The sequence below is a fragment of the Vipera berus genome (assembly GCF_964194415.1).
Source record: "Vipera berus genome assembly, chromosome: 2".
NCBI classification, from domain to species: domain Eukaryota; kingdom Metazoa; phylum Chordata; class Lepidosauria; order Squamata; family Viperidae; genus Vipera; species Vipera berus.
Genome location: NC_138203.1, coordinates 268,459,808 through 268,485,243, shown reverse-complemented (window position 1 = coordinate 268,485,243; position 25,436 = coordinate 268,459,808). Strand labels below are relative to the sequence as shown.

General features: G+C 43.0%; 1 protein-coding gene across 1 annotated transcript in view; it reads right to left on the bottom strand.

The window, feature by feature from the left end:
• The window catches only part of CLIC1 (chloride intracellular channel 1), a 47,068-nt gene that overhangs the window by 3,338 nt on the left and 18,294 nt on the right, over positions 1-25,436 (bottom strand). The window contains exons 2-4 of the mRNA XM_081321191.1: positions 2,664-2,773; positions 1,687-1,812; positions 1,464-1,570 (exon numbers count right to left, since the gene is read on the bottom strand). Of these exons, the coding sequence (XP_081177317.1) occupies positions 1,464-1,570; positions 1,687-1,812; positions 2,664-2,773 (343 nt within the window). The remainder of the gene's footprint in view (positions 1-1,463; positions 1,571-1,686; positions 1,813-2,663; positions 2,774-25,436) is intronic.

The window sequence follows — 25,436 nt, the reverse complement described above, 5'->3', positions numbered from 1 at the left end:
GGGAAGAAAGTGAGCTGCACAGTGGCCTAGTGGTGAAGACACTCGCCTCTGACTTGGAAGGTTGAGAGTTCAACCCTAGGTAGTGGCAGATGTTTCTCTCTCAGGGCACAAAGAAAAAAATATTTGCTGTGAACACCTCATAGGCATCAGGAAGGGCATTCAGCCAGTAAATGCTCAGCTCCATCTAGTCACCCCGACTCTACCCCAAATTAAGGGACCACAGGGCTGTGAAAAAAGGGAGGGAGGGAAGGGAAGAGTACTTCCAAATTCTGTTAATGTAACCTTACAATAAAGATGGCGCTAGTAATCCGGGATCTACTTCTGGTCTGGATTACTTTGCAAGCTTGACAGTATCCAAGAAGAAAGCAAATAGGGCCAGTGAGATTCAAGATATGGAACTAGAAAAGAAGAAGAACATTAGTAAGAGGGCAGAAAGAGGATCGATTCCGTCTCTAGGATTTTGGGGGTAAACTCAAAAAGAGGCATAGCTGTTGGTGGGAAATGAGGGACAACAACTAAATGGTAGGCAACAATGATTTTGTTTCATTTTTAAAAGTGTTCTTATTGTTTTTAATGGAAGCTGCCCAGTTAGCCTCTGAACTGTATACAAGTAAAAAAAAACAAATAATGTCCAAAAAAAAAAAAGATTTAGCTAGGAAAGATTAAAGGCAACAGGTAATGAAGTAATTGACGGGTAATTTCACAGTGAAAGCAAGCAGGAAGAACGTTACATTACAGACCAATGAGAATGGAGTGGCAAGTTAGAAATGTTGAGAGTACATTGGGGTTGGGTGGCTTATAAATTCATATAAATAAAAATAAATAAACAACCAGTGAGGCGCTGCACTTGGAAGCTATTTACTGTACCAAATATTGCAGAATTGAGTGCTGTTTTCTTAGGCTCCTGCTGGCCAGTCACACCCATCTTCAAGTCGGTCTATTCCAGGGGTAGGCAGCTTCGGCTCTTTTATGACTCATGGACTTCAACTCCCAGAATTCCTGAGTCAGCATAGAATTCTGGGAGTTGAAGTCCATGAATCATAAAAGAGCCGAGGTTGCCTACCCCTGGTCTATTCCATTCTGCTCTCTGTTCCCTCCTTTTCCCCTCCCCTTTTTTAATAGGCATTTCCTTATTGGCTCCTGAGGTTTTCCTCCCCCCCAATGAGATCCTTTCTTTAACCTTATACAGCCACGCAGAGCCCTACTGCAAATGTTAGGTTTCCCACAAATGTACTTACTTTCTCCTGTTGCTTATCCATATATTGTACAAGTGACACTTTGTGGGAAATGAGCCGAGGAATTTTGGATTGGAGAAGAGAAGCCAAAAGAGAAAGAAGAAAGTGAAAAGGCAAGGTTGAGGAACACAACCCAACCAAGAAGCAAGGAAAAGGAAATGAATTCCCAAGAGTTATTAAGTGATCACACAGGAACAGCAGTCAGGACTTTGGGTCCAAGATACTCACTGGCGTTGAGAGATGGGTTTGAGTTCTTGATATAGGCAGAGAATTTGGCAAAGACATCAAGGCCAGCTGTGTTAGATTCAGGGTTATTAGCAGCCAGCTTTGGATACCTAAGAGAAACAACAACAACAACAAATCCATAGAGTTTGATAATATCATATGAAATTCTTTCTATATCCCAAAATCCACTTTGCCAATCAGCTCTATGGCTTTGTTTAGTTCGTACCTAGGAGGGCACAGAACCTCTTCCAGGAATTCTTCAATCTTGTTAGTGTCCGTATGGACCTCAGTCCCGTACATCAGGAATGGGAGCTGGCCTCCAGGGCAGAGCTTCTGCACGGCCTCGGTTCTCCTATGGAAAAAAAGGGAAATGTTAAGTAAGAAATGAAAAACAGCTAATTTACATGGATAAATCCCCCAAGGGGCCTCAAAGGCTCTCCGAGAGAGGACTAATAACCAGATGACTGCAAAGAAAGACAATCCTTCCATTTCCACCCCACCATCCTGTCCGAACCTGTCCTTCCATCCTCCCCACCATCAGAACTGATGAAGCTTCTTGAATGAGCAGCGAAACATCTTCCTCAAGGAAAAAACCCAGTCCTGTTTCCTTTTTGAAAAAGCACCTTTGAGGCAGCTAATTTACAGATAGTCCTCAAATTACAACCACAACTGAGCCCAAAATTTCTGCTGCTAAGCAAGGCAGCAGTTAAGTGAGTTTTTCCCCATTTTATGATCTTTTTTGCCAAGTTGTTAAGCGAATCACTGCAGTCGTTAAGCGAATCATGCAGTCGTTAAGCCAATATGGCTTCCCCCATTGACTTTGCTTGTCGGAAGCCATCTGGAAAGGTTACAACTGGTGATCACCAGGAACAGCGCAATCGTTATAGATACATGCCAGTTGCCAAGTGCCCAATTTTTGATCAGGTGACCACGGAGATGCTGCAATGGTTGTAAGTGTCAATAATGGTCATAAGTCACCTTTTTTTTGTAACTTCGATTAGTCACTAAACGAATGGTTGCAAGTTGAAGACTACCTGTAACATAAATTGGATATGCTCATGCGTTTGACCCCCATCCAACTTCTTTCCATGTGTTTGGGATTTAGTTGGGAATGTTTGAGAGCTGAGGTCCAGAGTGGAATGGAGAAGGAGGCTGATCACTAGAGTCAGGGGAATAGAACAGGATTAGGGTTGTCTCACCTACCTTTTGGTGTCCACTGTGGTGACATTGAAGGTCACTCCCTTGAGCCAGAGAACCATAAAGAGTCGTTGGGAGAAGGGGCAATTCCCAATTTTGGCTCCATCACTGCCAGCCTGCAAAAGAGCCCAATCCAAACAGCGAGGCTTAAATACAAGCATCAAACTGCAACTCACAGTTCAGCAGAAATCATTCTGGTCTATAGCTCATGTTGGCCTGGAATTGGTAGCAAGAGGAATAATGACAAAGAGTTTTGTTTCTCTGGGCACAAGACAGGATGTCGGGGAAAAAGTCAGCAATCCCTGTGAACACCACTAGATGCTGCCATTTCACAGAAATATGGTGACAATCTTCATAGAATTTCTTTATGTCAGGAACAGCCAAATAGCTTGCCTCTCTTTCTCTCTCTCTTTTCCTGCCTTTCCTGCCTTTCCTTCCTTTCCTTCCTTCCTTCCTTCCTTCCTTCCTTCCCCTTCTTTCTCCCTTCCTTTCTTCCTTCCTTCCCTCCCTCTCTCTCTCACATAGCCATTCTTACTTCTTTTTTTTTTACTTTTATCCAACACTCCACCCTTGCTTCTTGCAAAATAACTGGTATCTCCGCTAATTCCACCACCACCTTTTTCCTTCTGAAAAAATATTTTGGCTTCTTGTCACTGGCTTTCTCATTAAACCCAAACTGCTCCTCCTAAGATCCCTTTTCCTTCTCCTCAGGGTTGAGTAATCTATACTCATGCAGGCCCAACTTATAAAGGCATACGGGGAAGACTTGGCAAAGAGAGTCTGCCAAGGGATAGTCAGATAAGAGGTAGCTTAGCCCCATAAGCGGACCGTGGATGCAGCAAAAGGATGAGAAGAGACCTATAAGGGAATAAGTATATTTTCAGATTTACAAGATTCTGTCAGTGTAGTTCTACAATAAAGTGGAATCAGCTCATCTGGTTGCAGTTCCTATCTGGTTTACCAAGCAAGGCTGACATAACTTCTCCCTTTTTTTTCCTCCAACCCTCTGAGGTTTCCAACCACAAGTGCAGAAAAACAGCAGCAGAGTTTCCCATCTTTCAGAGGCAGGAAATTCATCAAAATTAAGAGTTTAAGCCCAATACTAATGTTGTTTCTGATTTAAGACTATTCAAAATTCCTCCCCTAAATCCCAGAGGAATAAACGTAGCATCTGCCTTGGCTCAAAGACACACCATGGCACTCACTACCTAGTCCCAAGGGTGCTTTTTCAAAAGGCAACTAGACTTTCTTTGTTTTTCCTTGAAGACGTTTCGCTTCTCATTCAAGAAGCTTTTTCAGTTCTGAAGTGAAGAAGCTTCTTGGATGAGAACCAAAAGATCTTCAAGGAAAAACCAAGTGCAGTTGCCTTTTGAAAAAGCACCTTTGGGACAACCATGGCCTGGTTGATTCAGAATCTCCATAGACTATTTTGCGTTATTTATCCCCACATACCAATTTAATGCATCTTCCGACCATACAGGAAAGTTGGTCGGCCATTTTAAAATCTTGCCTCAGACCCACCTATTGTGTGAAGTCTTTCTGAACACCTTTGATCAACTGGAAATCAAATTGGGGCTGCAACTGGAAATATGTTTCCAAATATATTATAAATTCCTTGGACAAAACAAGTTTTCTTGTTCCCTGCATATACCATAAAGCACTACATGAGAGCCAGTTTGGTCTAGTGGTTAAGGCACCAGGCTAGAAAACAGGAGACTGTGAGTTCTAGTCCTGCCTTAGTCATGAAAGTCATCTGGGTGAGTCTCTCCTAGTCCAACTCACCTCACAGGGATTCTGTTTGTGGAAAACATAGGAGGAGGAAAGTGTGTTGGTCTTAGCAACTGTTCAAACTTACAGGAGACAAACCCACCCACCCCAAATAGCTACTTATGACCTGATTTTGGAAAGAAAAAAAAAAGAGAGAGAGAGAGAGAGAGAGAGAGAGAGAGAGAGAGAGAGAGAGAGAGAGAGAGAGAGAGAGAGAGAGAGAGTGAGTGTTAGATGATTGGATTTTGGACACTTGGCAACCAGTGCATCTTTACGACCACAATCAAAACTAGCTCATCTTTAGCATCCCATAGTCACGTGCCTACAACTTTCAATATTTTTTGCCAGGTTCTGGTAAAAAAAAAATACCCACTGAGTAAAATGGATTCATTTAACAACCTCCATATTCACTTAACAATTGCTGACAAAAAATGCCCAAACATCAGGTCCAGTCAAGTGACCTGCTTAATGATTGCAATGACTTGTGACTGTAATGCCAGACTCCATTACGGTCACAAGTCAAGGACTAGCTGTATTAAGGTGATTGTTCAGAGCAAAAAAAAAGGATGCCTTAAAACTAAACCAAAGCATAATGCAATTTGTATGTGCAATTCTATTCTTTGATCATACAGGAGACAGAGCACTATAGCCCCAGGCAACGCACAGTACCACAAACATGTCACAGACAAGAACAGGTTCTATCCACACTTCTCCAGGAGGGCCAACACCAGGTCAACAGAGAGAGAACGATGCTCATTATTTAGGAGAGGAAAAGAGCTACAGCAAGGGGAGCAGAAGACTAAATGTACCAGTTTCTCCTCCTCCGTGAACTATCCTTCTAAAAGTGTAGACTCTAAAAGCCTTTTTAGAGCCTAAAATATTCTAGCAGGTTTGAGATGCAGCTACTTTGTGTATCAGCCAACCCTCAAGATGCAAGGGGAAACTAAGATGATTCCTCCTGTACGTTATAGAAGGCAGTATTTTCCATGAGTCTGAATTACTGGCAATTTTTAACAATGCTACTCAGCCTTTAAAAAGAAAACTGTACCAAACAATAGTTTCCTCTACAACTATTGCAGTTCCTGTTAAAGAACTACTGTGTTGTTGTTTTTCTGGTGACCATGAAAAATTGCATCTCTGCAGTCACAAAGGTTACAAACACACCCCATAAAAATGCTGAGCTCTCCTTATAATAATGCAACTTCAGCATTAATCACCAGGTGATATGCTTTTCACAGTAGCATAATCCCTTCCAGTAAAACACAGTGTAACCAACATTAAACTTTCACTTTTCTGACAAGATAGCCTTATGAATACCAAGCCTGCTAACAGAAACTTTAACTACAGACCTGCAAGTGTTTTAGTCTCTTTTGTTGTTATTGTTAGTTGAGAAGTCGTGTCCAACCCATCGCGACCCCATGGACAACGTTCCTCCAGGCCTTCCTGTCCTCCACCATCTTCTGGAGTCCATTTAAGCTCACGCCTACTGCTTCAGTGACTCCATCCAGCCACCTTATTCTCTGTCGTCCCCTTCTTCTCTTGCCCTCAATCTTTCTTAGTTTCTTTTACTAGAAGCTTACAATTTTTTTTTCTAACCACAGCATTTGGAAAGCCAGGGGTTTTATTTTGAAAACCCAGAGGGACCAGAACAAAAACTTACTATTATTGTTCATTATACAGTCAAGCCAGGTGTTCAGACTGGATTTAACTTTTTTATCCACCTATCGAGTTCCTCTTAAGGGCTGGGATAGGCAGATGTTAATGTTTGATGGTGTTAGTTATCGTCACAGGATGTAAGCTGTTCCTAGCAAAGCTGCCTTTTGCAATTGACTGATGGTGAATTTGTCAATGCCGATGGTGTTTAAGTGGTGCTCCAGTTGTTTTGGGATTGCACCCAAGGCTCCTATGACTATTGGTATTATCTTTGCTTTCTTTTGCCACAGTCATTCTATTTCTATTTGCAGGTTTTATATTTTGTTATATTCTCCAGTTGTTTCTCTTCTATTCTGTGGTCTCCGGGTACTGCCAGATCCACTATCCAGACTTTTGTTGCCTTTCTAACCGACAGTTGTTAAGTCCGGCATGTTAGGTGGCAGATGCCTGTCTGTTTGAATTCTAAAGTGCTAGAGCACTTTACATTCTTCATTTTCTATAATAGTTCTGATTGGACTTGGTATTTTTGATGACCAAATCTAGACTACCTAAATAATATATGCACTGTTCCAAATACTGCAACTTTTTGTAATTGACAAATTGAGATTCCTTCCATTCTGACTGTATCCAAGAGCTTTTCCAAATCTTTGGCACAGCACCAAATGCAGCAGTTCTTATTGATTTCACCACTACTTGCTTTTTCCACATTTGCTCAGTTTCTACTTGATGGTCTGGCTCCTCTCAAATTATTTGAAATTTTATTTGTTTAATGTGACAATCAAAAGAAGTGTGCATGTAAGAGAGACAGGGGTTTGTGGACCCCACTTCCTAACTATGTTGAAGGCCATTTTATGATTCCCCTGCTGTTGTGTGTTTTTATTTATTGTACAGGTAGACCTCAGCTTACGACCACAAATGAGCCTAAAATTTAGGTTGCTAAATGAGAAATTTGTTAAGTGAGTTTTGCCCCATTTTATGACTTTTCTTGCCTCATTTGTTAAGTGAATCACTGCAGTTGTTAAATTAGTAACCTGGTTGTTAAATGAATCCAGCTTCCCCATTGACTTTGCTTGTCAGAAGGTCGCAAAAGGGGATCACATGATTCTGGGACACTTCAACCGTCTGACATAAATATCAGTCAGTTGTCAAGGATCCAAATGTAAATCACGTGACCATGGGGATGCTGCAAAGGTCGTAAGTGTGAAAAATAGTCATTTATTTCCATGCTGTTGTAACTTCAAATGGCTACTAGGCGAACAGCTGTAAGTTGAAAACTATCTGTATATGTTTTGCGATCGTTGAACGATTATATTTTTACTTACGGTATTTTAAAGTTGTGCACTGCCCAAAGTCATGCGTGTGAGATGGGTATAAATTGAATCAATCAAAATAAATTGAATCAATAAAACAATTGATATTTAACTCACATTGTAAATGACAATTTGGGAATTACTTTTGAGGGGATTCAGGGAGAGGGGGGGTTCAAGGAAAAGAACCCAATTTTTTTTAGGCACTCAGGACTTGCAGTCTGTCTCTTTCTGCTGCGCTGTGTTGAGCAGAATAAATAAATTCTTCTCAGATTCAGTTGGGCACTTTATGCTAATGTGCATGAAATGTGCTACTTTAGGCTTGATTTATAGCCAGGCTGGCAACAACTGATAACTCTGAACAACAACAGGAGCAAAGAAGAAGGAGTTTCTTCCAGGTCCTCCTGACTGCTTGATCCACAAGACAGCCCTCATGGGAACAGTCGTAGGATGCCAAGACCATGGGGAACTCTCTTAGCAACAGTTGCCATGGTCTGGAGGCACTCGGCCAGCAATCGCAGAGATAGGCAAATGACACTCCCAAAGGTTTACACTCTACAGCCATCAACCCGCTGCTATGGGAACAGTCTGGCTCCTCTCAAATCCACTGGCTAATCTGGAGCTCACAGAGTACATTTGTGCCCAGACAGCATTTGCATCTGGAGAGCATTTGCATCCACTGGCTTGCAGGGTTGCCAAGACAACACCCAAACAGAACGAAACAAGGAGCAAATTGGGAGGCAAAATGGCCGCCTTACAGCTGCCACCCATGCAATTTGGATGAATGGGCCATCCAGCCTGTGCAAAGAATAGGGAGTTGGCCTTCTTTTTTTTTTTTAACAAATGGCAGAATTAGGGTGGAGGAAGAGGGCTCCTGGAAGCGGGCTAAAAGAGATGGAGGAGTCATGGTTATTTTAGTCCTTCCCATGCTGAAATTGTGGGGAGGAAGAAAGTAAATGCAAACAGGAACATCTCTTGAGATGCTACTGGCTGGATTAAGATGCTGCAGGAACAGATGGCTTATTTGTAACTTTAAGCAGCTGTCCGTTCTTAGCATCTGCAGCTCAGCAGTTTCAAATAAACCTGGGAAATTAAAAGAATACCCCTTCCAAAATATGGAAGAATGACTTCAGGGAGGATGGGTGTTAAGGGATGAAGCACATATTTTTAAAACCTTTAAGCCTATTTCACTCCTTAAAGGCCCCACGCTCTCCAAAATACACACAAAAAAAGCCCACAATCAAAATTTCAGGTCCTGCCCAATTTAAGGGGTTTGGGGAACTATAAAGAGACCCACTCTGGTCTAGTGGTTAAGGCAGCAGGTGACAGGGAGTTCTAGTCCTGCCTAAGGCATGAAAGCCAGCTAGATCAGGCGTGTCAAACTCACGACATCACGTGACATCACGCGACGTATCACGACTTTTTCCCCATTGCTGGCAATGGGGAGGGCCTGGTTTCGTTGTGATGCACCCTGCCCGCGGGCTAGCAGTTTGACATGCCTGAGCTAGATGATCTTGGGCTACTCCCTCTCTCTCTCTCTGCCCAACCCACTTCACAGGGTTGTTGTGGGGAAAATAGGAGGAGGAAGGAGTATTATACATGTTGAGTTTTTTCTAAAGTAATAAATATGGCATAAAATGAATAAATTTATAAAAGGGAGGGAGGGAGGGAGAGGGAGAGGGAGAGGGAGAGGGAGAGAGAAAGAAAGAAAGAAAGAAAGAAAGAAAGAAAGAAAGAAAGAAAGAAAGAAAGAAAGAAAGAAAGAAAGAAAGAAAGAAAGAAGAAAGAAAGAAAGAAAGAAAGAAAGAAAGAAAGAAAGAGAGAGAGAGAGAGAGAGAGAGAGAGAGAAAGAAGCGGAATGCTTACAGAATGCCCTTCCTTGAAGGATTATGTGTCAGAATGACTGGTCACAGTTCAGGATGATTATTTTTTAAATTGGGATTTCTTAGAAGAAGGAATTTACCAGTAGAGGGGGAAAACCTTTCCCCAGATTCCTCCTCTACAACCTTTTCTGCCAAAAACCACTGCAAGTAGCTTTAAATGGACATTCTTTTCCCTTATGATTCACCAATTATAATTCGTCATCTGTCATTGTCAGGGACTACTAGTTTTTAATTCAAAACTGATTCTTCCAGTGGCTCAGGAAGAGTGGGGGGGGAACCCAACCCAAAACTGCAAATATTTACATGGAGAAAATATTCTTTTCATGGAACTTGATCAAGCGCGAAGGAGCCATAAAAATAAGATTTCAGTCAACTCCTGGGGTAAAGGGCTGCATGAATATTTCAAGAAAGGCAGGGGAGATGTTCGAACTAAAACCGAATTACTGTATTCATGCCTGTCTCGTCTCATCAAGAGGAAGATGGGGGCTTCCCCAGCTGATCTCATCCTGAGACTTGAGAAGGATTGCCAAAAAGGAAAATTTCTATTCAACAGTAGACAGGAAATTCCACTTTAAGCCGTCAGAAGCTTCTTATGTGCCCCCATCAGAAGCTCCTTATGTGCCCAACCCTCAGCTTATCTTTATTCAATTCGCTCCATTTCACTCCATTTCCAGAAGCAACACAACTCCATCAGCCTGTAGCCATTTCACTGACCAGGCTGAATCAGGGGTGCAAATTAGCCGCCGCCCCCCCCCCCAAAGTGACAAATCACTGGCTACAAATAAGCAGCCCATGGAGCGGAAAATGGACAGAGCCAAGACAAAAAATGTTGTAATTTAATACCAGTATTACTCCCCATTGTATTTAACAACTTCCTCATTCTATGATATTTATTTGATTAGTGTATATGGACATCCATCTCACTTGCATGTGACTCTGTCATACCAACCATCAAAACCTTCCACTCTTTAAACCAGTTAAAAACAGTTAAAGTGCTCAATCCTGCCCTCTAATTTATCAGATTCCTCCCAGCTTCACCAAAACCTCCTAGCCTTTAATTCAGCTTATCATCAGAACACATTCTCTGACCAGCCTTTTGTTTTGCTAAAGAAAGGATGGAAGATGAAGGGTACCATCCAAATTGGTGTACCAGAATGATCTAATACTCCACAGGTAATCTTTTACTTAACAACCGTTCGTTTAGCAACCATTCGAAGTTACTACAGCATTGAAAACACATCATCATCATCATCATCATCATCCTAAGAAGAAGAAGAAGAAGAAGAAGAAGAAGAAGAAGAAGAAGAAGAAGAAGAAGAAGAAGAAGAAGAAGAAGAAGAAGAAGAAGAAGAAGAAGAAGAAGAAGTACTAGTAGTAGTAGTAGTAGTTGGAAGGGACCTTGGAGGTAACTTGCAAGCAATCCTCGAACTTGCAACTGCTTCAGCATCCCCACAGTCATGTGGTCAAAATACAGGCACTTGGCAACTAGCATGTATTTACAATGGCTGCAGCATCCTGGGGCCATGGTGGTTACCGTTTCCTAACTGGCTTCCAACAAGCAAAGTCAATGGGGGAAGCTGCATTTGCTTAACAACCCTGTGATCACTTAACCACTGCAGGGATTCATTTAACAATGATAAAAAAAAATAAGGTCATAAAGTTGGATGAGACTCACTGTTGAACCTCTTTACTTAACAATGGAAATTCTAGTCCCATTTGTGGGGACTACCTGTCCATTAGTGTTTATCAAACTTGGCTACTTTAAAATGTGTGGATTTCAATTCTCAAAGCTGGAGAATTTGGGGAGTTGAAATCCATAAATTTTAAAGTTGCCATCTTTGGGGGGAAAAACAGTGCTCTACCTACGGTACAAGCAGGACTTTAGTCCACAGACTAAAAAGCAAAGTCCAGTCAGATGTTGAAACTCTTAGATGTCCCAGGTTCTTTCTGGAACCTGGCAGATATTTTCTTTATCTCAAACCCTCTGCCTTACACCAGAGTGGAACAATGTTTCTTTCACAAATACCTTCCTTGAGTATGTCTAGTCTAGTTTAATGAAAAGAAGGACTAGGAGTGACATGATAGCAGTGTTCAAATATCTAAGGCAGGGGTGTCAAACTCAATTTCATTGAGGGCCGCATCAGCATTACGGTTGCCCTCAGGGGGCCGGGTGGGTATGGCCAGGGTGGGCGTGGCCTACTGGGTGGGCGTGGCCAGAGTGCGTATGGCCTACTAGGTGGGCGTGGCCAGCTCTACATCATTCGCATCAAGGGTGCCTATGGGGGCCTGGGCAGGAGTGGGACAGATCTGAGGGTCTCTGGCAGAAGGAGAGTCTCTGGGCCAGGGCCAAGGCAGTGGGGGCCATTCCCTCACTGTTTCCAGGATGGCTTCGTGGGCCACATGAAACCACTTTGCGGGCCGGATCTGGCCCCCAGGCCTTGTGTTTGACATGTCTGATCTAAGGGGCTGCCACAAAGAAGGGGTGGGGTGTCAAGCTGTTCTCTCAAGCACCTGAAGGGGAGGAGAAGAAGCAATGGATGGGAACTGAACAAAAAAAGAGAAGCAGCCTAGAATTAAGGGGGAATTTCCTGACAGTTAGAACAATTAATTAGTGGAACGTCTTGCCTCTGGAAGTTGGGTGCTCCAGCCCTGGAGGTTTTGAAGTAGAGATTGGACAACCATTTGTCTGAAATGGTAGAGGGTTTTCTGCTTGAGAAGGGGGTTGGGCTAGAAGACCTCCAAAGTCTCTTCCAACTGTGTTATTCTGAGATTAGATTGGTATGGTGCTAAAGGCTGAAGCAAGGATTGGGTGGAAACGAGCTCAAATCAATGATCTTTGATACCTTTTTTCTTCTCTTGGTAGCACCCAGTTCTTTTCTCTCATCCCATTTCTCCCAAACAGCACCCACCCCGGATATCTTTTGTACTCAACATTCGGTTAGGACAGGGGTGTCAAACTCAATTTCATTGAGGGCCACATCAGCATTGTGGTTACCCTCAGGGGGCCGGGTGGGTATGGCCAGGGTGGGCGTGGCTAGAGTGCGTATGGCCTACTGGGTGGGCGTGGCCAGCTCTACATCATTGGCATCAAGGGTGCCTATGGGGGCCTGGGCAGGAGTGGGACAGATCTGGGGGTCTCTGGCAGAAGGAGGGTCTCTGGGCCAGGGCCAAGGCAGCGGGGACCGTTCCCTCACTGTTTCCAGGATGGCTTTGGGGGCCACATGAAACCACTTCGCGGGCCGGATCTGGCCCCCGGGCCTTGTGTTTGACATGTCTGGGTTAGAACTTTAGAAACCATGCCACATTTGGCCAGGCTATCCAATTCTACACCTCCAGGTTACTTCTGTTTGCCTTATATCCTTTTGTGGATTCCTTCTAAACTTTGAACTTCTTAATCCTGCTTCTCTCCCATAAGGGAATCTCAGTCAATTAGACTGTCAGGCAACATGCTTAAGCTACAGTGGGTGGAGAAGGTCCATCACTGAAAGTGGCAGAAGACTTCAGCAGGTTTCCTGCTTGCTCAGGAGAAGCTGCAGGCAGAGCTAATCTCCATTTGGCAACCAAGAGAGCCTCACCTGGCAGGACTTGTACACAAATACTTGGATTGCAGCCCTGCTAGGTTTAACCTATGTTTAAAAGAAGGAACCTGTTCCAAGAATGCGGCGTGACAAAACCCTCGAAGACAAAGCCAGTTCTGGAGGTGTGTCACTTCCAACCTGCTAAATATAACATAGACCAGGGGTCTTCAAACTTGGCCCTTTTATGACTTGTGGACTTCAACTCCCAGAATTCCTCAGCCAGGCATGCTGGCTGAGGAATTCTGGGAGTTGAAATCCACAAGTCATAAAAGGGCCAAGTTTGAAGACCCCTGACATAGACAAACAAGGAACCAGGAGCCCCCGTTTTCAATTCTCTGCACGTATGTGCATGTATGTTTTTTTGTTGTTGTTTTTATCCCATTTATATCCCGCCCTTCTCCGAAGACTCAGGGCGGCTTACAATCTAAGAAGCACAAATCAATGTGCTTAGCAATAGCCTTCATTCTATGTATATGCCTGCTTATTAGGGCTTTCGCCCCCCCCCCAAGCGGCATTATTACAAAGTCAGCTTATTGCCCCCAACAATCTGGGTCCTCATGTGCGCGTGCATTTGCACTTGTGCCAAGTGAGAAGAAAAATGTGTGGAGGCTTTATTCTCAGCCTGCATCCCTTGCACTAGCCTCACTCTCTTTTTCAAGCTAAGGGAATTGGCCCACTGCTTGTCTCTAGTCTAATAATTATGCATTTATGTATTTACATTTCAAACTAGGATAAAATCTTGGAAGAGCAGAACCTGGGGTCTATAAGTAAATCCGATTAACCTCACATTCTGCTTGCCTTTAGTTTTGTACCCCTTATCCTGACTGCAATACCCACCCACAAGGCAGATAGATGCCCCAAATGGGAGGGAGAAGTCAGTGGGAGCTCTTGTTGTCTGGATTCAGAAGTCAGACCATGGTTTGTTTCTTTTCAACTTACTACAGTGAGTGAAACGTACCACCGTGACTTCCTGCTAAGTATGAACCAACCCCTACAGCTTATTCCTCAATCACACTCCAAAGATCCTCTCTCTGCGTGGTATCTGGCTGCAATCAAATTCCTCTTAATCTATAATTATTCTATTATCATTCATCTCTAAAGGTAAAGGTAAAGGTTCCCCCGCACATGCGTGCTAGTTGTTTCCAACTCTAGGGGGCGGTGCTCATCTCCGTTTCAAAGCCGAAGAGCCAGCGCTTGTCCGAGGACGTCTCCGTGGTCATGTGGCCGGCATGACTAGACGCCAAAGGCTCACAGAACGCTGTTACCTTCCCACCGTAGTGGTCCCTATTTTTCTACTTGCATTTTTACGTGCTTTCGAACTGCTAGGTTGGCAGAAGCTGGGATGAGTAACAGGCGCTCACTCCGCTACGCGGCACTCAGGATTCGACCCGCCAAACTGCCGATCTTCTGATCGACAAGCTCAGCGTCCTAACCCACTGAGCCACTGCGTCCCATTCATCTCTACCATGAAGCTAAACTGCTACTACCTTCAGGTACTTGTAAAAAGGTTTCTAACATTTCCAAGCTGCAAAAAACTGTATGGTGACCTCTAGGTGGCAGCAAAGAAAAACAGGAGAAGCTGATCCTCTCCTGCCACCTAGCAGCTATCTGGAGTTTTGCATCAGAAGGACTTTTGTCCTTAAACTAACCCACCTCAGAGGATTGTCCGGAAGGAAAAAAGTGAGTCGGGATACCATCCTTGAGGATGTCAAGGGTAAAAATGTGGGCAGAGGAGGGGAGAAGAGCACGTGAAACTATGCTGGGTGTAACAGCTGCAATGAAAAGGGTGTGCCAGACATCAAACCTTAAGTCTTTCTGGGCTTCGTGTGCTGGTGAAATCCTCAATCAATTCCTTTGTCTGGCCCTGAACTAAGCTTAGCAGCCGGATATGATTTTAATTTCCTACAGTCCTCCCAGGCAATATGGAAATGGGCACTCCCAGATTAGTGTAACAAGAGAAATGATATAGGAACAGGACCATTGAAGGGAAGATTGCCAAAATGTAGAATTGTTCTTAGATGGATTTTAATAGGATCCGAGGTCAGATTCAGGAAGTCTGACATACAAGCTCAGCAATTTAATTCTATCCTATTAAGCTTCTGTTGACTCGGTATTTTTGGTACTTCCGAAGTTAATCGCGTCTTAACAAATATGAGACCTTTGTTTTTCTTTCATTACATACACCTTTTATTTGTCGCCAGTAGATGTTCCACCCTTGGCAGCATACAGTACAAAAAATAGAACAAATTCAAAATCAGGACACGGATCAAGTAACTATTTATTTATTTGCACAAATACAAACAGTGAGTCATTCTATCTGGATCGGTTTTGCTCCAATGGTTTTAAATGCATCCCGCAACTGATCTTGCGCTGAGATTAGTATCATGCCTGAATAATTCCTCTTACTCTCTGACTTAGGAATTGGCAACTTAATATGGTTGAAAATAGCACCAGACGAAGAACAAGTACTAAAAAACAAAGATAATCCTTAGTCAAATACTGTTTCATTCACATGCAGGCTACTTTTTTTTCCAGTATGTTAACAAAGTAATTTCTACTAGATTAGCTCCAGCTATACAAATGTCTTCTTTATACAGAACCAGTGAATTCTTTGTATTTCATAAAATATAGACATCAAGCTTCCCACGAATTCTTCAAAGAACTCTGAGGCATTGTTTACCTTAAAAGTCTTTATTAGAGCCACATAACATTGGCAATACTTGGTTAAAGCTGAAATCTGGATTCCCTGAGCACAATAATATTAAAGCATAGTTCCCTCCTTTAGTTAACCATCATAAATCACATTCTCCAATTAGTTTGAAAGGTAAGTTTTCCCTCCTTAGCTTAACCCTGCCAGTTCTTATGCCTCTTATTACATACAACCTTGAAAATGCTATGTTATTAATCCCCCATGCATATTGGTTGGGTCTCTCTTTAACAAGCTTCCACCCATTGCTTCTTGTCCTGCCCTCTGGTATTTTGGAGAAAAAGAATAATTTCTTTTAAACTTATATCTGCAAGATGCCTATCCCCAACCAATGTACCGTTAATCTACTCTAAGGTAAAGGTAAAGGTTCCCCCACACATGCGTGCTAGTCATTTCCGACTCTAGGGGCTGGTGCTCATCTCCATTTCAAAGCCGAAGAGCCAGCGCTTGTCCGAGGACGTCTCCGTGGTCATGTGGCCAGCATGACTAGACGCCAAAGGCACATGGAACGCCGTTACCTTCCCACCATAGTGGTCCCTATTTTTCTACTTGCATTTTTACGTGCTTTCGAACTGCTAGGTTGGCAGAAGCTGGGACGAGTAACAGGCGCTCACTCTGCTACGCGGCACTCGGGATTCGACCCGCCAAGCTGCCGACCTTCTGATCGACAAGCTCAGCATCCTAACCCACTGAGCTCTAAACACTTGCTTTTGAGCAAATTCTGCTTCACAACAATATCTTGGCTAATTGGGTTATCATAGTTTCATCGTTGGTATTGTAGCTGTATCTCTGCTAAATAGAAACAAGAATTCACTGGCTGACTACACCCTATGTATATTCTAGCCTTTAGCATGTTCTATGAAAGCCTCAGTTTCATACTACTTGTTCCTCATTCAGGGCCACACCTATACAATCAGGGCTTGGATCAAACATGCTTGGGACATTTAACAAGGAAAGCGAAACAAAAAAAGAAGAAGTCATCTATAATTTATAGGATCCAACTATAGGTGTGAGAATGATTCTAATAAGCAAGGTTGAACTGTAGGAGAAAAAAAAGAGATAAAGTTGTTTTATAGCATGCAATAAATCTATAAAATCAACAAAAGCCAACTTCTGTAACACAGGTAGTCCTGCACTTATGACCACTTGTTTTAAAAATATCTTGGAATTGTCACTTTGGAGTTACAACGGCATTGGAAAAAGTGACCTACAACCTATCCTGGAAGATAGAGCCGGGGTGGCGCAGTGGTTAGAATGCAGTAGTGAAGGCTACTTCCGCTGACTGCCGGCTGTCGGCAGTTCGATCCTCACCGGCTCAAGGTTGCCTCGGCCTTCCATCCTTCCGAGGTCAGTAAAATGAGGACCCAGACTGTTGGGGGCAATATGCTGACTCAGTAAATTGTGTAGAGAGGATGTCAAAGTTGAATTGCTAAGATGCTTGTTAACCTCTGCCGCTGCTCAACTTGCCATAGAAACAGGGGGGAGGGAGCCTGGGAAAGAAATGGGAGTTTCAAGAAGCCATCCACAGACTGGTGTCTGATGGAGAAGTGGATTATTCCCATAACAAACTGAAGAGATGTGATTGTGAACATTTGGTGGGTTAGGAAAAGCTATTGTTAATCAACCAGATTTTCGCGTGGGAAAACTAGAGTTGATTTTGCTTCTTCAGTCCCCGATGTGTATTCAATAAAGTTTATCTCTTATGGCACCTTAAGATTGTAGAGTTTCTTCAATACTGAATTTGCTAGCCGGAGGGTTGACAGAGGGCTGTAAAGCACCGTGAAGCAGTATATAAGTCTAAGAGCTACTGCTATCGCTATACAGCTGTCACCCCACCCCAAGGATCACGTGGTTGTGATCTGGATGCTTAGCAACTGGTTCATACTTATGACCGGTTGCAGCATCCTTGCCGTCACATGACTGCAGTTTGAAGTATTCCCAGCTGATGAAGTGAACAGGGGAAACTGGATTTGCTTAATGACATGATTCACTTAAATACTGCAAGATTCACTTAACAACCACAGTAAAAATAGTCGCAAAATCAGGTCTGGTCCTGTGATGACTCACTTAATGACCGTTTCACTTAGCGATCAAAATTCCTGTCTCAATTGTCGTCGTTGAGGACTATCTGTAAATGTCTGTGAATCACAAATTGTTCTGTACCAGCCTGCTACCGGCCCTGCAGAAAAGGCAGGGACAACCCCTTTACAACCGGCAAGAGGCTGGAATTACGCCTGCCAAATTTATAGCTACAAAACAAACAAGACCCGAACCAAGAAACAGGAGCTTTAAGAAACATGAACCATCCGAGCGGTTGCCTTCAGCAAACCAGCCCTCCCAGACATTCCCCTTATATAGAGTTCAGGGCGTGGCTTCTCTCTGCCTCCTTCCGAGGAGCCCCATTGCCTTCCTCTGTTTACTCCTGATTGACTGCCTCCTGCGTCGGGCGTCCTTGAACAGGGCCAGCTGTGGGTCATCTTCATCCACAGTCAGGCTCACACAGCTGGGTCTCCGTGGTGACCAAGTGGGAGGGGCCTGGCTGAGGGCTATCATCAGCAAGATCTTCAACCCCCTCAGCAAGGTCTTCAACACCCCCCTCCTCCTCTGAGTCGTCCGACCCAACTGCCGAACCCACAGGCTGACCCTGAATCACAACACAAATATCCTGTGAATTCCTGAGGAAAAGGCCTTAACATACAGCTGGCAGGTCCTCAAGGAACACGGTAAGAGTTGAATTCCCAAGATTTAAAGGTATACCTTCCATTGTTTTCCTTATTTACTTAATAACATCCTACTGAATGGGGGTGCGCACGGATGCTGTTGGCTCCTCTGCTCCACTGCATCTGAATGTTTCTCCATTCAGCGTGACCATTAAAAATTGGGAGACGGAGAGCTGAAGCAGATGGTTCACAGTGAGCAGTTTTCATTCTTCTTTATAAACAAAGTGGATCAGATTCATTTTGACTTTTACTTAATGTTTGGCAGATCACCAGGAGGCAATCTGGCAACCACATATTCTGTTCTTATGAATTATTTTCAGCGTGAGGAGGAGGAGCAGATCCATTCAGTTAATAATAATGATGGAGTTGGAAGGGGCCTTGGAGGTCTTCTAGTCCTACCTCCTGCTCAAGCAGGAAACCCTAAACCACTTCAGACAAATGGTTGTCCAGTCTCTTAAAGAGTGTCTTAGCAATTCTATAGGACAGGTCTCTCCAGGTCTCTCCACATCTGGCATACTTCTTTGAGTTGTTTTATGATCTGGCTGGTGTCACCTTTGATATGGTGTCCACCCACCGCATTCTCTAGCAATCTAGTTTCCTTTTACTGCTAACTCTTCCAAGCATAACTGCTTTTTCCCTGCATGACATGGTCAAAATAAGTGAGATGCCAGCTGGAAATGCTGTTTGCGGGCAAAGGTTGGGGAAAGAAGTATGGCTAGTTGGTTGCAGATGTATGGCTAGTGTGTCCACTGCAAACCCTTCTGAATAGGTCAAGCTCAGTAACATTTATTGACACCAGCTATATCCGTTCTTGGCTGCTGCAATGTGCTTTAAGCAGGATTACTAAAAGATCTAGACTTGCAACACATCTATACAACAGTTTAAGCTGTTTTGTTGACTTTTAATAACTTAAATGGCTTAAGGACTGAACATATGCACCTCTCCCACTATGAACCAGCAGAGGCATTTCAAAGAGCAGGAAAAGCCCTTCTGAAGATGACTCCATTGCCAGAAGCTCAGTTATTTTCAGGGTCTTCTCCAGCTATGGGATATGCTCTCCTGGGAGATGGCTTTGACCTTTACTTTCCCACTATTTAGGAAAGTGAAAGACACCTCTCTTTCACTGAGCTTTTAATTCATTAATTGAGAATAGAATAGAATAGAATAGAATAGAATAGAATAGAATAGAATAGAATAGAATAGAATAGAATAGAATAGAATAGAATAGAATAGAATAGAATAGAATAGAATAGAATAGAATAGAATAGAATAGAATAGAATAGAATAGAATAGAATAGGAGCTGGAAGGAACCTTAGAGGTCTTCTAGTCCAGCTCTCCCCACCACCACCACCCGCTTAAGCAGGAGAACCTATACACCATCTCAGACAAGTGACTGTCCAGTCTCTTCTTAAAACCCTCCAGTGATGGAGCACCCATCATCATCATCATCATCATCATAACAACAACAACAACAATAATAGTTGGAAGGGACCTTGGGAGTCATCTAGTCCAACCCCCTGCTCAGTCAGGAAACCCTATACCATTTCAGACAAATGGTTGTCCAGTCTCTTCTTAAAAACTTTAGTGTTGGAGCATTCACAGCTTCTAGAGGCAGGTTGTTAACTGTCAGGAAATTTCTACTTAGTTCTAGGTTGCTTCTCTCTTTGGTTAGTTTCCATCTGTTGCTTCTTGTCTTGCCTTCAGGTGCTTTGGAGAATAGCTTGACTCCCTCTTCTTTGTTGCAGCCCCTGAGATATTGGAACACGGCTATCGTGTCCCCCCCTCATCCTTCTCTTCAGATTTCTGAAGGCAAGGGGTATGACTGGTTAATTGTCCTCACTGTTAGGAAGTTTCTGCTTAACTCCAGGTTGCTTCTCTCTTTGACTAGTTTCCACCATTGTTTCTTGTCCTGCCCTCTGGTGCATTGGAGAATAGTTTGACCCCCTCTTCTTTGTAGCAGCCCCTCAAATGATGATGATGATGATGATTGTGATGATAATGATGATGATGATGATGATGGATAATGATGTTCTCCATTCAGTCATGTCTGACTCTTGGCGATTCTATGGGCCAGGTGTCTCCACCATCTTCCAATCTTGCACAGCTTCTTTGAGTTTTAATATGCTCTGGCTGGTGTCAGCTTTGATGGTGTCCAGCCATCGTGTTTGTCAGCCTAGTTTCCTTTTATCCAAATTCTTCCAAACAAAATTGCTTTTGTTAGTTTTACACTTAAACTCTATCTTTTTATTTTATTTTGAAATGCTGTTAACCACCTTGAGAAGAAAGCCAGGATATAAAGACAGACAGACAGATGGGCAGGAAAGACCTAACTGACACTCGCTGTTCAAACTTTGTAAGGAGCCATCTTCAGGCCCCAGGAAGAAATAAACACTGCACAATCCTAACATGGATTGTCAGTTTTTCCCCTCTGCTTGGGGGACAAACTGAACTTATTTTCCAGACTGCAAACAGCCAACCACAACAGCTCCATATGCCAACCTTGATGCAAGAAAAACTGAAATGATGAATTATTCCTGACACACCCATCCGAAACTAGCAGTTTGGTTCTTATTTCAGGAGAATTTTTAAAATCTGCCTCAATTTAATCAGATAAAAGAAGATGATCATGCAATCACATGACAGCCAAACAGTCACTCGGAAACTTGGAGATCTGTGTTTTAACTGACACTCAGCACCACAACTCATTGGCTGTGGGCCAAGATCTTGATTTGTAAAACTAAAATCTAAATTTCTAAAAACAACACAAAGAACATCTACAAACATGTGACAGGAACAATTATACAAAGCAAGATGATCAACAAGGCCCTTCATGGTTAGGAAGAGGCCACATGTATAATCACCTTTTAACTGGAGATACCAAAGTTGCAACTCTTTATGCAAAGCATGTGGTTTGTTACTGAGCTACATTTTAAAAAAGGCAGATCTGAACGTACCAGGAGAGGAAGCTAGTACATGTAGTCCTTGACTTACGACCATTCACTCAACAACTTTTTGAAGTTAGGCTGTCGCTGAAAAAGTGACTGAGATCGGTCCTCGCACTTGCAATCATAGCAACATTCCTGCAGTCACGTGATCAAAATTTGGGTGCTTGGTAAACTGGGATGTAATTACAATGGTCACAGCATCCCGGGGTCAAGTGATCGCCATTTGCAACTTTCCCAGCCAGCTTCCAACAAGCAAAGTTAAGGGGACAAGGCTGGATTCGCTTAACATGCCTGGCTGAGGAATTCTGGGAGTTGAAGTCCACAAGTCATAAAAGGGCCAAGTTTGAAGACCCCTGGCTTAACAACTCCAAGCTCTGCTTAATAATCACAACATGAAAAGTCATAAAGTCGGGCATGATTTGGTTAATGACCATATTGATTAGCAATGGGAATTCTGATCCTGATCTGTAGACGTAGGTCAAGGACTATCTGCAATCAGAAAGTTCAATGCTTCACGTTTCACCTCTGCTATCCATCCATCCACCCAGCAACCCACATCGCCATCTCATACACGATTATTAAAGACCCAGCTACTTCATTACGACATGGTTTTCTGATTCTCAGATGTTAACAAGTAAGGCCAAATGCATCAAACCTGGATTCCTTTCTGCCAGGTGGTATACCCCACAAAAAACATACAGCATTTAGCCTGACATGCGATCTAGATTTCAGCAAGCATATTGTTTTGCTGCCCTTTTGTCTTTTTCTCTGGTGCCCCATCCAGCCCTTCCCCCTTGAATCCTGTAATGGGAAGAGCAGCTGAGACAACAGGCTGTATTGTGGCGTCTCACAGAGATAACAGACAAACAGCAGATGCTCTGTAGCAAGAGAAATCCAAGATGGCAAGCAACGCACAGTTAAAAAAAAAATTGCCAACCTATCTTCCCGTTTATTAAAAATATGCTAACTGCTTCCCTGTTTAAAAACATATTCAAGAGGATACACAATCCATTAAGCTTATCCGAGCAGTAAAATAAAATCAAGAGCCAACAGAAAAAGCAAAAATAAAATAAAATAAATAAAAACAATAAATAAAATAAAAAATAAATAAAATATATATAGCACCACTACATCCCCAAATACAAAATACTTTACAAGGGGTTTTTTTCCCCCCCTCAGGCTAACATAATTTGGAACATAAATCTTCTGTTTTGACTTTGTGTGCTAGATTATTTCCTGGTTGTTAGAGGTTCAGACAAACCACAAAAGGAAAATTTTATTAAGTGGCATTCATATTACAGAAAAGGAGACTGGAAATACCGAAAAGTTTGGAGGAAACAAGAGCCCAGGTAGTCCTCAATTTATGAGTATGATTGAGCCCAAAATTGTCAAGCAAGGTGGTTGTTAAATGAGTTGTGCCCCATTTTATGACATTTTCTGCCCTGGGATGTTAAGCAAATCACTGCAGTTAATTAAATCATGCAATTTTTTAAGTGAATCTGGCTTCCCCTGTTAAGTTTGCTTGTGGGAAGCTGACTGGGAAGGGTACACATGACACAGGGACCATGCAATTGTCCTAAATACAAACCCGTTGCCTTTTCAGTGTCATCGTAACTCTGAACAGTCACTAAACAAATGGTTGTAAGTCGAGGACTACATGTAAATGGGTAAACACAAATTTAAGGATTTTATTCATCTGTTGGGGGAGAGGGGACAAAGAAGACAGGATTTATTTATTTATTAAATTTGTATACCGCCCTTCTCCCGAAGGACTCAGGGCGGTCACAACTGTACAATCACAGCTGCCACCTTGACTTTTTTCCACCCGTTCTGGTAGCCTCTGTAAGCCTCTCTTTGACTTTTTTTTTAAAAAAAGATGAATAGCACCAAAACGATCCGGAAATTTGGACATCTAGAATAATAACTTTATTGTCACTTTGAATGTACACTAATCGGCATATTCTAAAATGACATTTTGTTGCATACAGCTCTCAAAGGGTCACCGTCTCCAACATGCACTACATATATGTGACAAAAATAAATATAGAATTATTAATATACCCACATATATTATATGACACAGAGAAACAACATAGTCTAGTTTGGGTTATGTATACATGTGCATGGCAAGAAAAACAAGCCTTGAGAGTTTACCAGATGGATGGCATAGGGAACAAAGCTATTACAGAATCGGGTTGTCCTGCTAGAAATACTTAAACCTCTTCCCAGAGGGGAAACAACAGAAACAGACCATGAGATGGGTGGGTGCGGGGGGGCGGGTCTCCAACAATACTTTGAGCACTAAGCCTGTAGGGCTTATAAGCAGCATCTGCCTTCTGAGAAAAGACCAGAGCTTTAGGCTCACATTAGTTTAAAGGTAAAAGTAAAGGTTCCCCCGCACAACTCTAGGGGCCGGTGCTCATCTCCATTTCAAAGCCGAAGAGCCAGCGCTTGTCCGAGGACGTCTCCGTGGTCATGTGGCCGGCATGACTAGACGCCAAAGGCGCACGGAACGCTGTTACCTTCCCACCGTAGTGGTCCCTATTTTTCTACTTGCATTTTTACGTGCTTTCGAACTGCTAGGTTGGCAGAAGCTGGGACGAGTAACAGGCGCTCACTGTTACGTGGCACTCGGGATTCGACCCACCAAACTGCCGATCTTCTGATCGACAAGCTCAGCGTCCTAACCCACTGAGCCACCGCGTCCCTCACATTAGTTTAGGGAAGAAGAAAAAAAAGCAGACGAGGAAAGACACGTGATCAAAATAAATAGAGGAAGTTTCCCTTTCTCAAAACAACACGAGAAGAGATCGCGCAACAAAACTGACTGGGAAGAAATTCAGAACAGGCAAAAGGAACGGAAGCCCATCTTGGCAGAACACCCAAGTAATATGTGGATTTCATGACCACAAGACAGAATGGGAGCCACTAACTTGGATGGCTTCAAAAGGAGATTGGATACTTCATGGAGGGCAGGAGGACTAGGCCAGGGGTAGGCAACCTAGGCTCTTTTATGACTCGTGGACTTCAACTCCCAGAGTTCCTGAGCCAGCGGGGCTCAGCTTAGAAACCTCTCCCTTTCCCCTCAGCATGGCTGGCTCAGGAATTCTGGGAGTTGAAGTCCACGGGTCATAAAAAAAGCCAAGATTGCCTACCCCTGACCTACGGAAACCCTCTTAAGAGGAGGCAGACTACTGATTTCCAGTCCTATCTCTAAATAAACAAAAACTCTGCCTTTTTTTGCCAGAGGCAAATAACCCCATTTATAACTAGCTGCTACCTCTAGTCCTCAGAATCCCTTTCATGTCCTCAGTGCTCACCCAAGATCTTCTGTTGTAGAGAAGAAGATTGTCTCCAGTTTAAGGAGACACACCACTGAGCAAGAGGAGAGAAAATTATCTATTGGGAGGACCCTTGTAGAAAAGCTCAAAGCTGCCCTCTCAAAGCACAAAAGCTGCCCTCTCAAAGCAGATGTTTCCTGACAGAATGAAGGAATTTGAATGAAGTTCAGACACTTAAACCTCTTGACTGTACTATGAGACATTTACTGGAGCTCTTTCTCTCAACTGTGAGGTCTCTCAAACCATGTCAGCCTACAGCTCCTTCCTCTGTGCTTCCTCTGTGCTGCAGTTGTTAAATTAGTAACATGGTCGTTAAGTGAATCTGGCTTCCCCATTGACTTGGCTTACCAGAAGGTCGCAAAAGGGGATCACATGAGCCCGGGACACTGCAACCGTCATAAATATGAGCTAGTTGCCAAGCGTCTGAATTTCGATTACGTAACCATGGGGATGCTGCAATGGTCATAAGTGTGAAAAAACGGTCATAAGTCACTTTTTCCAGTGCTGTTGTAACTTTGAACGGTCACTAAATGAACTGTTGTAAGTTAAGGACTACCCGTATATTAAGTTTCCAGCTGATTGGAGATGTTCTTCATTGGTCTTAACTTCTTTCAATGTTATGCTTCTTTTATTGTTTTTTTTTTGTCATTTTGTTTTTACAGTGGCACATCACTCTGGAATGCACTTTTATAAGAAAATGACAGGCTAAAATCTAAGTTCTGCATGCGTGATTTCCTCCTACTAGAACCACACCCGGTTGTTCCTTCCACTGATTCTTCAGTTGTTGTGTGACAAGCAAAATTACAGTTGCTTTTCTATGCTAAGGAGAAAAACGGCATTTTTTCCCCATACAGTCATCTTTTTGACTTCTAACCGT